The sequence below is a fragment of the Anolis carolinensis genome, chromosome 3 (assembly GCF_035594765.1).
Source record: "Anolis carolinensis isolate JA03-04 chromosome 3, rAnoCar3.1.pri, whole genome shotgun sequence".
Taxonomy (NCBI): Eukaryota; Metazoa; Chordata; class Lepidosauria; order Squamata; family Dactyloidae; genus Anolis; species Anolis carolinensis.
The window spans coordinates 54923347-54938328 of NC_085843.1; the positions used below are offsets into that span (position 1 = coordinate 54923347).

Here is a 14982-nt window from a genome sequence, read left to right on the forward strand (position 1 = left end):
CCTGACAGATGGCCATCCAGCCTCTGTTTAAAGGCCTCCAAAGAAGGAGCCTCCACCACACTCCAGGGCAAAGAGTTCCACTGCTTGAACAGCTCTCACAGAAAGTTCCTCCTAATGTTCAGGTGGAATCTCCTTTCCTCTAATTTGAATCCATTGTTCTGCATCCTAGTCTCCAAGGCAGCAGAAAACAAGCTTGCTCCCGCCTCCCTATGACTTCCCTTCACATATTTATACATGGCCATCATATCTTCTCTCAGCCTTCTCTTCTGCAGGCTAAACATGACCAACTCTTTAAGCTGTTCCTCATAGGACTTGTTCTCCAGACACTTGATCATTTTAGTCGCCCTCCTCTGGACACATTCCAGCTTGTCAACATCTTCTTTCAATTGCGGTGCCCAGAATTGGACACAGTATTCCAGGTGTGGTCTGACCAAAGCAGAATAGAGGGGGAGCATGACTTGCCTGGATCTGGACACTATTCAGACCAAAATCCCGTTGTCTTTTTTGGCTGCTGCATCACATTGTTGGCTCATGTTTAACTTGTTGTCCATGAGGACTCCAAGATCATTTTCACACGTACTGCTGTTGAGCCAGGCTAGACACTGGGTAATGCTGGACACATATAAAGTATATGTGAAACATCAACGAACTTTGTGTGTAGACTTCAGTCCTATCTCCAAGATATCTCATTATGGATACACACACACACACACACACACACAAATATTCCAAAATCCAGAATAAATAAATAAATCTGAAATCCACAACACTTTTGGTCCCAAACATACCGTGAGGTGGATAATCTACCTGTGTCTGCTAACGTATATTATTCCTGATTATGATTTTTTATTTGATAGTGAGTAGCACAAAAAAACACTCAGCACATACAAATTCATAGTAATGTCATACTTGCCTTCAGAGTGACTAAAATATCACTAGTAAGAAATCTTTTAAATCCTGTGGAATTAGTATTACAATTTTTTGTTGTTTGCCATCCAAGTAGAATATATCAATTTTTCAGAAAAGGTCTGTCATGCCCCATGAAGACCCTCACTGTTTATACCTTGTTAAGCCCTTTTTAGTTAGAGGGATTAATATTTTATGTACAGTTTCTGGAGGGTGAGTCTAGATGGCCTCTGCATTTAAAGCCTCAGTTGCCCTGCCTCTTTAAGAAAGCCCTCAGGGGCGGAGCCTAAGGCAAGGCACTTCTGGTTCTTGGAAGAGCCAGTCTTTTCATGACTGGAAGGTGAAGAGAGAGAAAGATCAGAAGGTCTACAAAATAGTACGTCCCGTTAGAGATAAATATTGACACCATCTTAGAGACAGTTGAACACCATGCAAAAAAGAGACAGTAAGAAGAAATAAAGATTCAAGAGCTTCAGTTCAGTCAGAACTGTGTCTATCTCTCAAAGACTTTACCTCTCCTCATAAAGACTTTGTAGTGAGACTCAGGAGGAGAGAAAATCTAAAATTCTTGTCAGTTAATAATTTCTTGTTTGATTCAACTATATAGTCTCCAATGTGTTCCCTGTGCAGCCAGTCCACCTTCCAAGTAGTTAAGATATCATGGGGGCAGAACAAGGTCCTAAGTAAAAAGGTCTCCAGGTGCTCATACTTAGTTAATTGATATTTGTCAACAAAATTTCTTGGCATTTTCTCTAAAGCAGACCTGTGCAGTATCTGTAAAAGGCATTCCAAAAGATTTCAGTTCATTACCCTGTTGGCCTAGATAACAACAGATTGCTTTGGGGAGGGGCAGAGGTCATTGGCTAATGCCAGTTAAGTTGATTGGGATAGAATTGCTCTTCCTCTCCCCTTTTCACAAAGTCTGGGTTACTATATTTAGCATCTGGGGTACCTTCCATCTCTTCCTCCTTCAAATTCACATGGTGCATAAAACACCCTAGTGACATCAAATGAAGGGATCATTTCTTCCATTGCTTTAACCAGGGGTCCCCAAACTAAGGCCCGGGGGCCGGATGCGGCCCATTGAAGCCATTTATCCGGCCCCCATGGCACAAGGGCAGAAGGGGGTTGGGCTAAATGACCCAAGGGGTCTCTTCTTCTCTTACAACCATTATTATTATTATTATTATTATTATTATTATTATTATTATTATTATTATTATTATTTGAAACACAACAAGATGAGTCCACAGCAGACACTCTGCTGGCTGTTGTACTGGATCATATTCTGGACACTTCCCAAGTGTCTAGGACTGAGTGATGTATCGGCGAATAATACGTGCAGGTCCCAGTAAGGTGGCCTTCTGCAGCTGGCAGGTGGGGATTTTGTCAGCGCTGATTGTGTTTAAGTGCAGGCCAAGGTCTTGAGGCACTGCACCCAGTGTGCCGATCACCACTGGGACCATCTTGACTGCCTTGTGCCAGAGTCTTTGTAATTCGATCTTTAAATCCTCATATCAGCTTTTTCAGTTGTTTCTCCTCAATCTTGCTGTCACCTGGTATTGCAACATCAGCAATCCATACTTTGTTTTTTAACATGATTGTGAGGTCAGGAGTATTGTGTTCCAAAACCATGTATTATTATTATTATTATTATTATTATTATTATTATTATTATTATTATTATTATTATTATTAACATTGAGGCTGGGTGGCCATCTGTCAGGGATGCTTTGCTTGTGCTTTTGGTGCACAGAGGCAGAAGGGGGTTGGACTAAATGGCCCAAGGGGTCTCTTCCAACCCTCTTTATTATTATTATTATTATTAAGATTGAGTCTGGGTGGCCATCTGTCAGGGGTGCTTTGCTTGTGCTTTTGGTGCACAAAGGCAGAAGGGCATTGGAGTCAATGGCCCAAAGGATCTCTTCCAACCCTCTTTTTTATTATTGTTGTTGTTGTTAATTATTATTATTGCTCGGTGGCCAACTATAGTCCGGCCCTCCAACAGTCCGAAGGATCGTGAACTGGCCCCCTGTTTAAAAAGTTTGGGGACCCCTGGCTTTAACTATAGGCAGTAACCTCTAGGGGAGTGCTGTCATCAGGCATATGAATATGATTTTTCTCTCCTCATTTATAGGCTGATAAGGCTCTAGAAAATGCAATAATTCCCTCTTAACTTTATACAGGATTAATTTAATGCAGCTATTTTTGTCTGAACTGGAAAACATGTGGAACTGATCTTTCCTATGACACTGGCTCTGCAGGAATGTGTTAGTTGAGGAAATGAACAGCATCAGACGGAAAAAAAGTACATCTACATTTATGTCTGTGATTAAAATTAAATGACTTGTATGACTTGTTAATGTGTGTGTGTGTGTGTGTGTGTGTGTGTGTATATATATATATATATATATATATATATATATATATGAACATGGGCTATTTTTGTTATGCGTCCTTGTTATACTTCACACCAGATATTCAATAATATGATTGAGGGTGAAAAAAAAATGAGATTTTCTTGCTCTTTTAATTCCTAACAGTAAATGTTGAATGCACTTTCCTTGGCAATACAGAGTTTCAGTTTCTGTGGCTGACTCAATATTGATCATGAAAAAATGGAGTTTCCAAACCACTAACATTCAACAGAAATCTTGATTTGCTTTCAAAAGTATCTCGAGAATATCAACTTGACCCAACCACAAGAGGAAATGCATTTATGAAAGTACAAATGCAACATGAGATGGCAAATGACAATTGTTCCCTATGAGTGCGCTCAAGCTGTTGCGCTACAACTCCCAACATTCATAGACTTATAATGGTGGCCGATGACAAAAGAGGTTGCTGGATGACATCCAGTTGGAGAAGAGCAGTATAGTGAGATGGACAAAGGCTAAATAGAAATGTATTTTTCTAGGTTCTTGTATTTTTTCTATATTTTTAGAAAAATCAACACCCATCTAGGAGGCTATGAATTTCTAACAGAAGAATGACATATGGGGGAGTTTTTCTTGATAAGTTTAACCATTTGCTTTCTCCAATTTCCCCCCCTGTCCTCCTATCTCTTATCGGCCTTCTGAAAGTCTGACCAAAAATTGCTGTGGAATTCCATTTACTCTGCATAACCAACAGACAAAAAAAGTTAAAATGAAACAAAAACTCACAACAGGGCATGAGTATTTATTATAAAGCCTAAAATGATATATGCAAGAAATCATTCCTCAGCCTGATTGGGGAAGGGGTGGGTGTTATAATTAAACAGCAATAGAGAACTCCTGATTAGCAAAGGCAGTTTACAGATTGCCAACACATTTTGTGACTAATTTAGGGCAGATAGTAATATCTGGTTTATACAGTGCATCAGTTAATGGTAATTGGTTGAATAACCTATGGGTATAAGATGCAATACAATTCTGGAGCGCATTGTAGACATGCCTGAAAAAACCTATAATACTGCAGCCATCCTGGTGCATCACTTTGAATCCTCAGAAATCTTCTGAGCAGTCTGTTGCATACAGCCAGCATGAAATGCATTTTGTTGATAAGCATGAGGATCTATTTCTATAAGTATTTGGTCTGATATAAATTATGAATATGTGCTAAAATCCAAAGAGCTTTGCATAGTCTACTGGCAAGTCTATATTTAATAGCAGCTTTCTAAAATCTCAGAGGAAATAGGATAAAACTGTTTCTTTTTTTGTTTCCTAGGTCCTGTTTTTAACGTGTCGGTGCATTCAGATAGGACAACCATTTATCGAGGCGAGCTGGTGAATTTGTTTTGCATCATCACTGTTGAAGGGCCAGTACTTGATCTAGGTATGGATTGACTATGTATTGGAGGATAATTGCTTTCCTTTTCTCTCTTTCCCCCTGTTTTATCTTGCTAGCAGTTCAGAAAGCCATATGTCTTCATACATTTCTTAGAATAAAGGCATTCTACACTTCAGTGGAAAACTGTGAAGACCAGTCTTTTTAATCTCTCATTGTGTGTGACTTGCTAGCTTCACCCCAATCAAATTTCTTATACATTGAACTGGATAATCCTTAGCAGCTGCTTGTACAAGCCTCAACAGTGATTGACAAACCAAGGAGCTCAGGATCTGACTTTTCTGCAAAAGGATGCCTTGAATATCTGGAACCCTTGTTGTTCTGAAGTCAGCTTGTGAACCCAAAGTAGACCTATATGAAAATAATTAAACACACACACACTTCAGCACTTGATTACAATTCAACACTTAGTAATCCCCAGTTATGCATGTCATCCCTATAAGTTAAACTCATCTCAATCAGTTGTCAAAACAGAGTGAAAGCTGCAGACAGAAGTTTTATGCTTCCGAATTCAAGATGGTTCAAAGAAGACACAGGACTTTAGGTAGATTAGCAGAGATTGAAGATGGAATGGAACTATGGTGAATTTTAGGCCTTTAAAATCTAGTCTAGGCAAAACCATACACCTGCCCATGTAATAAGTAATATGGATTTTCCATGTGCCAATATAAAATATTTCTGTTTTGGACTTCCAAAATATGCTATTAGTATCTGATGGAAGAGTTTTATGATTAATCAATACTTTTCAGAGAATTCTTAGATGAGGAAGCTGCTTGATTGTTGTGAATGTTCAGCATATAAATTAGGATTTGGCCATTTTCAATGAGCTTTGTAGGTCACTTATATAAATTAATTTTGAAAAGTGTTGTATATGCAATCTGTTGAGGATACACTTGAGTTCTTCCTTAATCCCTAGTATTTGCATTTGAAATGATTGCAGAAAATATTTTTTAAAACTGGCTGTTCTAAGAGAAGCCAAGGGGCTCTTTGCCTGTTAGCATAGGTAAAGGTAAAGCTTTCCCCTGACGTTAAGTCCAGTCATGCCCGACTCTGGGGGTTGGTGCTCATCTCCATTTCTAAGCCAAAGAGCCGGCATTGTCCGTAGACACCTCCAAGGTCATGTGGCCGGCATGACTACATGGAGCGCCGTTACCTTCCCGCCAGAGTGATACCTATTGATCTACTCACATTGGCATGTTTTCGAACTGCTAGGTTGGCAGAAGCTGGAGCTAATAGCGGTCGCTCACACCGCTCCTGGGGTTTGAACTTGGGACCTTTCGGTCTGCAAGTTCAGCAGCTCAGTGCTTTAACACACTTCGCCACTGGGGCTCCTATGCTCGTTAGCATATTGTCCCCTTAAAACATAAAATTGGTTTGCTCACTGTTGTTAGTGTTAATCAAAGATCAGTATTTAATTTTCAAACATTATAATTAATTTTCAGGGTCATTTGATTCATACATATGAAGCGATATTAAGAAATGGTCAGGGCGGCCACGCAAAGAAACTTAAGATTCAAAACACTGACATAAATCTCGTAAATGGCCCCAGGTCTCCATCGCGGGTGCTGCTTCTTCCCCACGAAGGTTGGGTTTGGTTCCCTGAAAGGGCCCCAAGGAGGATGGCAAGGCCGGAGTAGAGGAAGTGGGTGGTGAGGGGGAGGGGAGATGCCTGGCTGGATTTCCGGGCAAGGAAGAAGCCCCTCCACACATGGCTAGCCCAGAGAGAGAGGAAGTGGTCACGCTCACATTGAGGCTTTAACATTGGAAGTGAGCAGAATTCTGAGAAATGTAGTTTCTCTGCCACAGGCATCCTCGCCTTCCCAAACTACATTTCTGCTTACTGCCTTGTGCTGCTTCCTCCTCCTATAAGTTTTAGTGGGGGAAAACCCATGTTCATTCTCTAAAGCAGTGGTTCTCAACCTGTGGGTCCCAGGTGTTTTGACCTACAACTCCCAGAAATCTTAGCCAGTTTATCAGCTGTTAGGATTTCTGAGAGTTGAAGGCCAAAACATCTGTGGACCCACAGGTTGAGAACCACTACTCTAGAGGGATTTCAAAATAATAAGGGATTGTTGGGAGTTGGCTGTGCTTTTCTAGCCTGGAAGAAGGCAAATCTTTATGAAACTTGGGGAGAAATGATGCCCTGATTATATTGTATCATTGAAAATAGAAATTCGAGGAGATTTACTTATTTATCATGTCAGAAGCAAATTGAGAATACTATTAACTGTATCCTTAAGAGTGAAGGTTTTGCACATAGAAGTTTATTTATCATGTCAGAAGCAAATTGAGACTATGGCTATAATGTATAAAAACCACAAAGTTAAAAACTTGCCTCTGGTGTTGCTGTAAGAGGTCTTCCATTGTGCATGTGGTCGGGCTCAGACTGCATTGTAGTAAGTGGTCTGTGGTTTGCTCTTCTCCATATTCGCATATTGTGGACTCACTTTTTATGTTGTGAACAACATTTAAAAAAAACTACTAGAGCTATATCCTTGAACACGACTTGCAGTATTCAAGGAGATAGCTCTTGTAATTTTTTTAAAAAATGTTGTTCATAAATACTTTTGTAACATTCCCAAATATCAGTGAATGAGTGAAAAGTTCTGAAACTTGGGGAGTAACTGTGGTAAATGTGTTCTACCATTTAGCAAATTTCATCCCAATAGCTATAAAAATGAGAAAGAAATGAATCCCAGAAGCCCCTTCTTGTGCAATTACATAACAAAAAAAGTAACAAAAATTTGTTCCTTCATTATAGGTATAATACAGACCCCTAATGATATTTTAGAAACACTTTAGAAGCAATTCACCCCCGCCTCCTGCCCCCCCCCCCCCCAATGTAGTAATGAGTATTGAAACATGTTTATCGTTGATCACATAAGTTCAGTGGCTACAAATTTCTGCTCAGGTCTCTGGCTTAGGAAACCCAGAAGAGAACAAGAAAAAACAACTGCCATCTGTTTTTACTAGAAAAGTGGCCCCTGCACTGCCCTGTCTTCTTTTTACCTGCCCCTTGCTTTCAGGTCTTGCTTTGTCCCTAGTCAATGTGATTACAATAAACTTCTTTCAGATGGGCTATTTTATCATGCTTAGACTCTAGTTCCTGCAGTCTTGAAATACAAATTTTCTTGCTCTTTCATCATAGTGTCAGCTGGACTCTAAATAATTTCCTTAATTGGTACAATGAGCTCAAGTCACAGTGTTTACTAGGGCTGGGTGCAGGGATCAAGTTCTGCTCTGCTGCTTATGAACTATAAACCAACTTACAATTTAGGTTGAGATTACCTGACAAGCCATATTTATTGGGGTCCTGCAATCTACAGGAAAGGTCCTTCTCTCCATCCCACCACCTTCTCTGATTTGGTTGGTGGAAATATAGGGAAGGACTGTTCTGCTAGTTCCCCCTAAACCTTTGGAACACCATATTTTGACAGCAGGAAGATGTTTTTTATTCAGGCAGGCTTTTAGAAGTGGAGGTTTAAAGGAAAGGACTTGCAGGAGGATGGTTTCTTGTTTTAAATTGTGCAAGTTTAACTGCTTTTTATCTTTTTATCACTGTTTTAATATTATTACTGGTTTAATTCTACGGTAATGTTATATATTTTAACTATATTGTAATTATATTTATTTATGAGATACCTTGAGTCCTATCTTGGGGAAAAGGCAGGATATGAATAAAATTAACAATAACAATTAAAAAGGATTGATTGCATTATAGATTTTTTCATATAAATAGGAAGCATTATATTGGCCATAAGAAAATTTCCAGAAGGTTTTGTAATGCATGTCTTTATTTTCCAGTAAAGGCACAAAAATCATATGAGCTTACTTTGTAATAAATAGATATTGCTAATTGGGGATTGAATTGGCACTGTTCTTACTTGCATTTTTGGCTTAAGTGGTGACTTTGACTCAGTATTCATTTGGTAAAATCCCTATAAATTTGACAGAGAAGATACACCTTCAAGTGACCTTTTGTGTAGGACTGTATACTCAAGAGCTAAGAGCTCATTACACCTTTGCACCAGCATTCTGGGACTTAACAAATCAGATGGTTGTTTTGTTTTGTTTTTACTTGATTTACAGTCTGTGAAAGTTCTGCATATCCTTGCTTAAATTATGTTAAAGACAAATGGCCTCAACACTGTGAATCAGCCATGCTAAAGGAGCTTTTTTCTGTCAAGTAGAAGTACATGGTGTGAAACAGATGGGCTGGGAATGGGACTAAGAATTGTGAAGGCTGATTGACCAGGGGAAGTAGCTCAGCAGCTTAGGCTGGCATGTCAAATCAAAACGTGCATAAATATGTGCTTTAAATGTTGATTACTTCCAGTTTCCCTCAAGGAGGGAGGTGTCCTACTACCACAGTTTGCCCAATGTATATGATTTTAAGGCTTAATTTATCATGGTTCCACATGGCACTTCTCCTGCCCTACAATAGCACATTAGTAAGAGCTGCTCCAAAGTGTGACAGATACTGTAGCATGTCTTAGAATAGCAAATGCCTCCAGCCATCTCTCTTTAGAGTCCATTAGTATAAGAATTATATCAAATCCAACCAGTGCTTCTATTAGATTTCACTGCATCTTACTTGTGTCTGTTTTTTTTTATTGTTGCTTCTATTTTTGTGCCACTTTTCCAGTTTCCAAGCTAGCAAGATATATCTACCAAATATATGGAAACGACGCCATAAAGGTTATCCATATCTACAAGAATTGTATGAAGGTTAAGATCAGCACAATGTGGGATTAAAGTAACATAAAATGGTTGCATACATTAGGTTGCTTATATTATAAATTGAAGGGTTTCCTGGAACAATACACATGAATAACACAAATTCTGAACTTTATTAACATATTTTGACCCCCAAAAAAACAGTTTAAGAAGAGACTATTAATTGAGAGGCTGGATCTCAGACTTGAGTGAAAAGTACAACTGGATGTAGCTCACTAAACATTGGAAAATGAGGGCTTTGGGGTACTCGCATAATCACAGCTGTACTGATTTATTAACTTACTGCAATATCCTTTCATGCAAAATGAAAGCAAGGTTTCATAAATTTAGGTTATATTCATAAATGTAGGCTATGTTGGGAAATGTTAAACTTTCGCATAAAAATGATGAGAAAGGCTTTGTTTTCCAAAATGTAAATCCCATTTTTGTAAGCAAGTGGGAGTAGTGTGTGGAATGGGGAAACCTATATTGTAGACAGATGATATTGTAGGTTAAGACATGCTCATCTTCCATATGAGCTAAGTCTCTTGGAGTGTTCTGTTGTAATTGGATCAAGTCAGAAATACAGAGCCTAGAAATGAGGTAGATAGAAATGTGGGTAATGAATGCCTTCAGGGATTGAGAGTAAAATATCTGGGATGCTTCCCTCCCTCTGGTTACCGACAATGATAACTCATCTGGGTGAAGATGGATGGCTCCCATCTGTTGGATATCCTATTAATGGGACTTGGGCGGTTCCTCTGATTGGCTGTTCACATGACTTAAAAAACTTGCATACTTACTTTAATTGGCTTCCCTTCAGCTACAGTGGATTCAGGGATTGTACAGATGATGCAGGCTATCCAATAAAAATAATCCTATTAGGGCCTAAGGCTTTGGAAGAATGCTTGCTTATGGTACTTTTTTGATGTGCAACCAAAAGCAAGATAACGCAAGTGTAGAAGGGCAATCAATAAATGGCTTAAGACAAATTACCGTAACTCGTGCCTTGAAATAACATTCAAGCCTAACAATTTGGGCTAAATAAGAAAACCAATACAAGACTCTATATAGTTCTCTGCATTGTAACAGAAATCTATGTCTCTTCCCCTGATTCTCTCTTTTGGCACACTACTTCTATAGTCTTTGTGCCCTTGGCAAGTTAATGAATTGCATACTGCACATACCCTGAAAAATGTGGTAATCTTAGCATCTTGCCCTATTGCAGTCCCTTCTAAATCTGTTTAGAGACTCTTTTAAGCATCCATTAGCAAGCCCTTTGACAAAGAACTCTTTATATATATATAAAGCCTTTTTATTCCCACATAGTGTACTCTTTAGCTGCAGATTTTTAAGGAGTATCAGCATTCAGAGGATGGCATAGTAAGTCTGGAGAAACACAAACACATTCAGTGCTGGGTTGTAGCAGATTAGAATCCTAGAGTTGGAAGAACCTATAAGGATCAGCCAGACTAACCCTTTGTTATGCAGGAGCACACAGTCAAAGCACTCTGAATAGATGGCCATCCAGCCTCTCCTTAAAAACTTCCAGAGAAGGAGACTCCTTCACACTTCAAGACAGCATATTTCATATTGAACAGTTCTTTACTATCAGGAAGTTTTCCATAACGTTTAGCCGGAATCTCTTTACTGCATGTTTGCAATAAACAATGCAGTAAAGCTTAGCTTGCACTGGGAACAATGGGATTTTGCTATAGTCACTTCAGCTAAAATCATGTATGCCTACCTATAACAGGCAAGACAAAGAACAGCCACCTACAGAATCACTTACTGAATGTGTATGAACAACTAAATGGAGGGAAGCGGAGAAAGCAGATAAGCTTTGCTATGCCATATCATTAAAACATACCATCCACAGCTTTAGGATGAAGATAGAAATCCTAAGAAAGCTGGATATTGGTGAAAGCAAAAAGTTCTATGTATGTTGGAAAAACCTTCAAAGCCGTGAGTCCCCTCCAAGGTTGAGAAATGTGGGATAGAAGTACCGTAAATAAAATAAATAAATATCTAGAAGGTTCAAAATGTTTTTGTTTACCTTTGTTTATCTTACCTGTTTGTTTCATTTCACTTGTGCCTATTGTTAAAATATTTGCTGAAATATGTTGAACTGCTTTCCTTTTTGTGGTAGAGCAGTGGTTCTCAACCTCGGGTCACCAGATGTTTTTGGCCTTCAACTTACAGAAATCCTAACAGCTGGTAAACTGGTTGGGATTTCTGGGAGTTGTAGGCCAAAAACATCTGGGGACCCCAGGTTGAGAACCACTGTGGTAGAGGAACCTATCTCTATTCTTTCTATGTTACTTCTGCCTCAGTCACTAAATTTTATGGTGATGCCCAAGAACACATCTACAGCACTTTGTTAACTAAGGTACGCATACTGTATAGATGTGGGTTTAGCAGCTTTATGTTAAATTCTCTTCTACCATAGAGGACAAATTATGTGGCTGATAAAATTGATCTTCCTCTACTTTTTTAAAAATATAAATTTAACTATTCTATAGTTCCTTGATACTATGTTTTATTTTTAAGCATTTGCTTTGTATGTTATTGTTAGCTGCCATACTGACTTATAATAGCAGGAAAAGTCACAAAAACAGAAATACATCTGCTTGGGATTCTTTTTCCATGTTTATGTCTTATGTATGAGCGCTTTTTGCAAGTCTAGGTAATTTGAAAAATAATCTCATGTTATTTCAGTGTGTTAATAGCAAGCTTCTGATCTTCAGAGATGGAGCAATTGCTTTTACAGCCCTTTATCAGATCCCATCCTGTCCACATTTGCATATGGTTGTTGCAATGTTTGGAGTCCAGTAGATGTCTTATGTATTAATGTGATAGAAATTTTGGGGGCTAAGTTTCATGTTTGTTTTTTAGTTTGCAGTAGGGTGCACACAGACCTTCACTAGAAGATGACTAGAATAATTAAATTGCATCCTCAGCTACAAGCCTAATGAGGTTAAAAGTGCAGACCTGCTAATGGATTTATTATAATCTTGCACATTGCACGGAATGGCACAGAATATACTGATGGACTCTGACTGTCTGTCATCTAGTGTTAGAGGTGGAAGTCAGTGCAAAGGCACTCAAAAGATTAACGCCTTAGTGAAATTGGTGTAAGGCATTTGTTGCTGATAACACACATCTAAAGAACATATATAGGTAAAAGGTGGTCTGCATTAGGCAGGGGAGCGAGTCTTGCAATGACAAAGGAAGATGACTGCCTCAGTGCCTTCAAGGGGATGTGCTAATTTTTAAATTGCCTTTATATTAGGGGAGTGCTACTGTTTGCTTTTTATAAACCAGCAGAAGCCAATGTTCCATAACTTTCAGGAGTGCCATTTAAGGATGAATGGAGGGCATTGTGTGTACATACCATCTCGCAGGTCACACATGTGATATCCCAGCAACACAACAAATGCAGTTCTTTCTTGCATGGCATTTGTGTGCTCCTCATAACATAAATTTCTGTAGATGGCTTACAATAAACAAACATAAAAGTAATTTAAATGCAAAATAAGCCAAACATCAAAAGCCACATGAAAGCAAATAAGGAACAAAACTCATAGGAACCTGAGAAATACAAAGCAAAAAAAAAAAAAAAAAAAAACCAACCATGCTGCATGAGTTATTTTAAAAGCCTGGTGGAGCATAAATGAACTTGCCTGGCAACCAATTATAATTTCTGGCCAAAAGTCTGGGGATGTTATTTCCTACCTATGGTGCCAGTACTGATGAAAAACTCCCTTCCCACATATATAATTTCATTCTATGGGGTTGCCTGCAATGGGGCTTCAAAAGATAATTTAACACATGACAGTTTAAAGTGTTTTTTTTAAAAAAGTAGAAAAAAATGTGCACTTTATCTTGAATATAAAAGAGTTACCATGGTATGGTGGGTTAAGTGTTGGACTACAACTCAGGAGAACAGGATTTGAATCTCCGCTCAGCCATTGAAACCCACTGGATGAGCTTGGGCAATTCAAATAGTAGATTGACATAAGCCAGAAACTACTTGAAGGCCCACAGCAACAGATCCTGAATACACTGACGGTGTATATTTTAAAATCAATTTAAAAATGATGTCTCTCACACCCTACTTCAAAACCTGAAATGGTCCTATAATCATTTGTTTTTTGGGTGGATTGTAGCACACACAGGGCTGCATTATATTCACCTTCCTCTTTCCTCTGTGCCCAGAGGAAGAGAATAGAGTAGAAATCTCAAAGAATATGTATATGACTCAAAGGCTCAGTAGTCATAAACTCAACAGCTAGTCTCAGGTAAAAGACACATACAGCCTAATCTTAGCCTTCCATCCTTTCCGCCTGTAATATATGGGATAATAATACTTGGCTTTTGGGATCACTGTATGGATTACAGCTAGATTATGTGTTTTGGGCACTTGGAGCACTTGACTATACAAACTTTAAGTTGCTGTAAGATTGCAATCTTCAGTTCAGTGCAATTAAGTTCTGATCAACAGAGATGGGGTAACTATTTTCTTAGTGCGGACTGCTCTTCTGTCTCAGATTTCTGGTTTTGCTTCCGAAACCCTCTCGTCTTAGTTACTGGGTAGTGGGTATGATGCATTTGAGCTGTTCTTTATGGGGCAAGAAAATAAGAAGTGATGGCATGGGTTTGGGAATGCTAATAGAAATATATGACAGGTTTAGGTAGGAAGAGCAGAATTATGTGTTTCTCCAAGGAGTGTGTGTTTAAGAGACAGAGAATGAGGGTTTTCCTATAAGAGATGCAGTATAGGTAGAGTAGTTTGGAATGAGAAACATATAGCTCAAGTTAAAAAGATCAGAGCAGGTAAGGAGAAGTTGGTATGATAATATCAAAACATTGTTTAGGGCATATTTTGATCACAGTGAGTTTTTTGGATTTAAGCATGTTGTAACTAGAGTTACAAAATTACTGCTACAGAAAATAGAGCTGTTTACTTTAATCATTCATTTTCTCTGTACTTTGACACTCTAGAACTAAAGTTATTGAAAAATGTTCCAGCAAATTGGAAGTTTTGCATTGTTCAATATGATTGAGCCTGTGTTGTTTAGTAACATTGCATCATAAACATCAAGAGCAATCTCTGTTTCTCTGACTCTATAGAACACATTTTAAATGTTGACTTTAATGATATTCATACCTTTATTTTATTTTATTTGTTTAATATTCTCAATTTCAGATGACATGTCCTTTGATGTCTCCTGGTTTGCCATGCGTTCCATCACAATGGATAGAGATCCTGTCTTTCTAGCTTCGTTGGATAGGAAAGGAATAGTGACCCAGGCCAGAAGAAATGGAAGTAGTGATGTCAGCTTGGAAAGAATTGCTCCCCTGGAGTTTCGGCTTAGACTTCATGGCTGCGAAGACCAAGACTTTGGCAACCACTACTGTTTGGTGACACCTTGGGTGCAGTCAGCTGCAGGTGTCTGGCAACAAGAGATGGAGATCAAGTCCAAACCAATCCTTGTAACTGTGAAAATGGATGGTAAGAATGCCTCCACA

At 38.7% G+C, this 14982-nt stretch overlaps 1 protein-coding gene across 2 annotated transcripts in view; it reads left to right on the top strand.

The window, feature by feature from the left end:
* Positions 1-14982, top strand: part of ptgfrn (prostaglandin F2 receptor inhibitor) — a 120753-nt gene that overhangs the window by 101601 nt on the left and 4170 nt on the right. For both annotated transcript variants that reach the window (XM_062974948.1, XM_062974947.1), the window contains 2 exons: positions 4615-4722; positions 14660-14965. In XM_062974948.1, coding sequence (XP_062831018.1) covers positions 4615-4722; positions 14660-14965 — 414 coding nt within the window. The remainder of the gene's footprint in view (positions 1-4614; positions 4723-14659; positions 14966-14982) is intronic.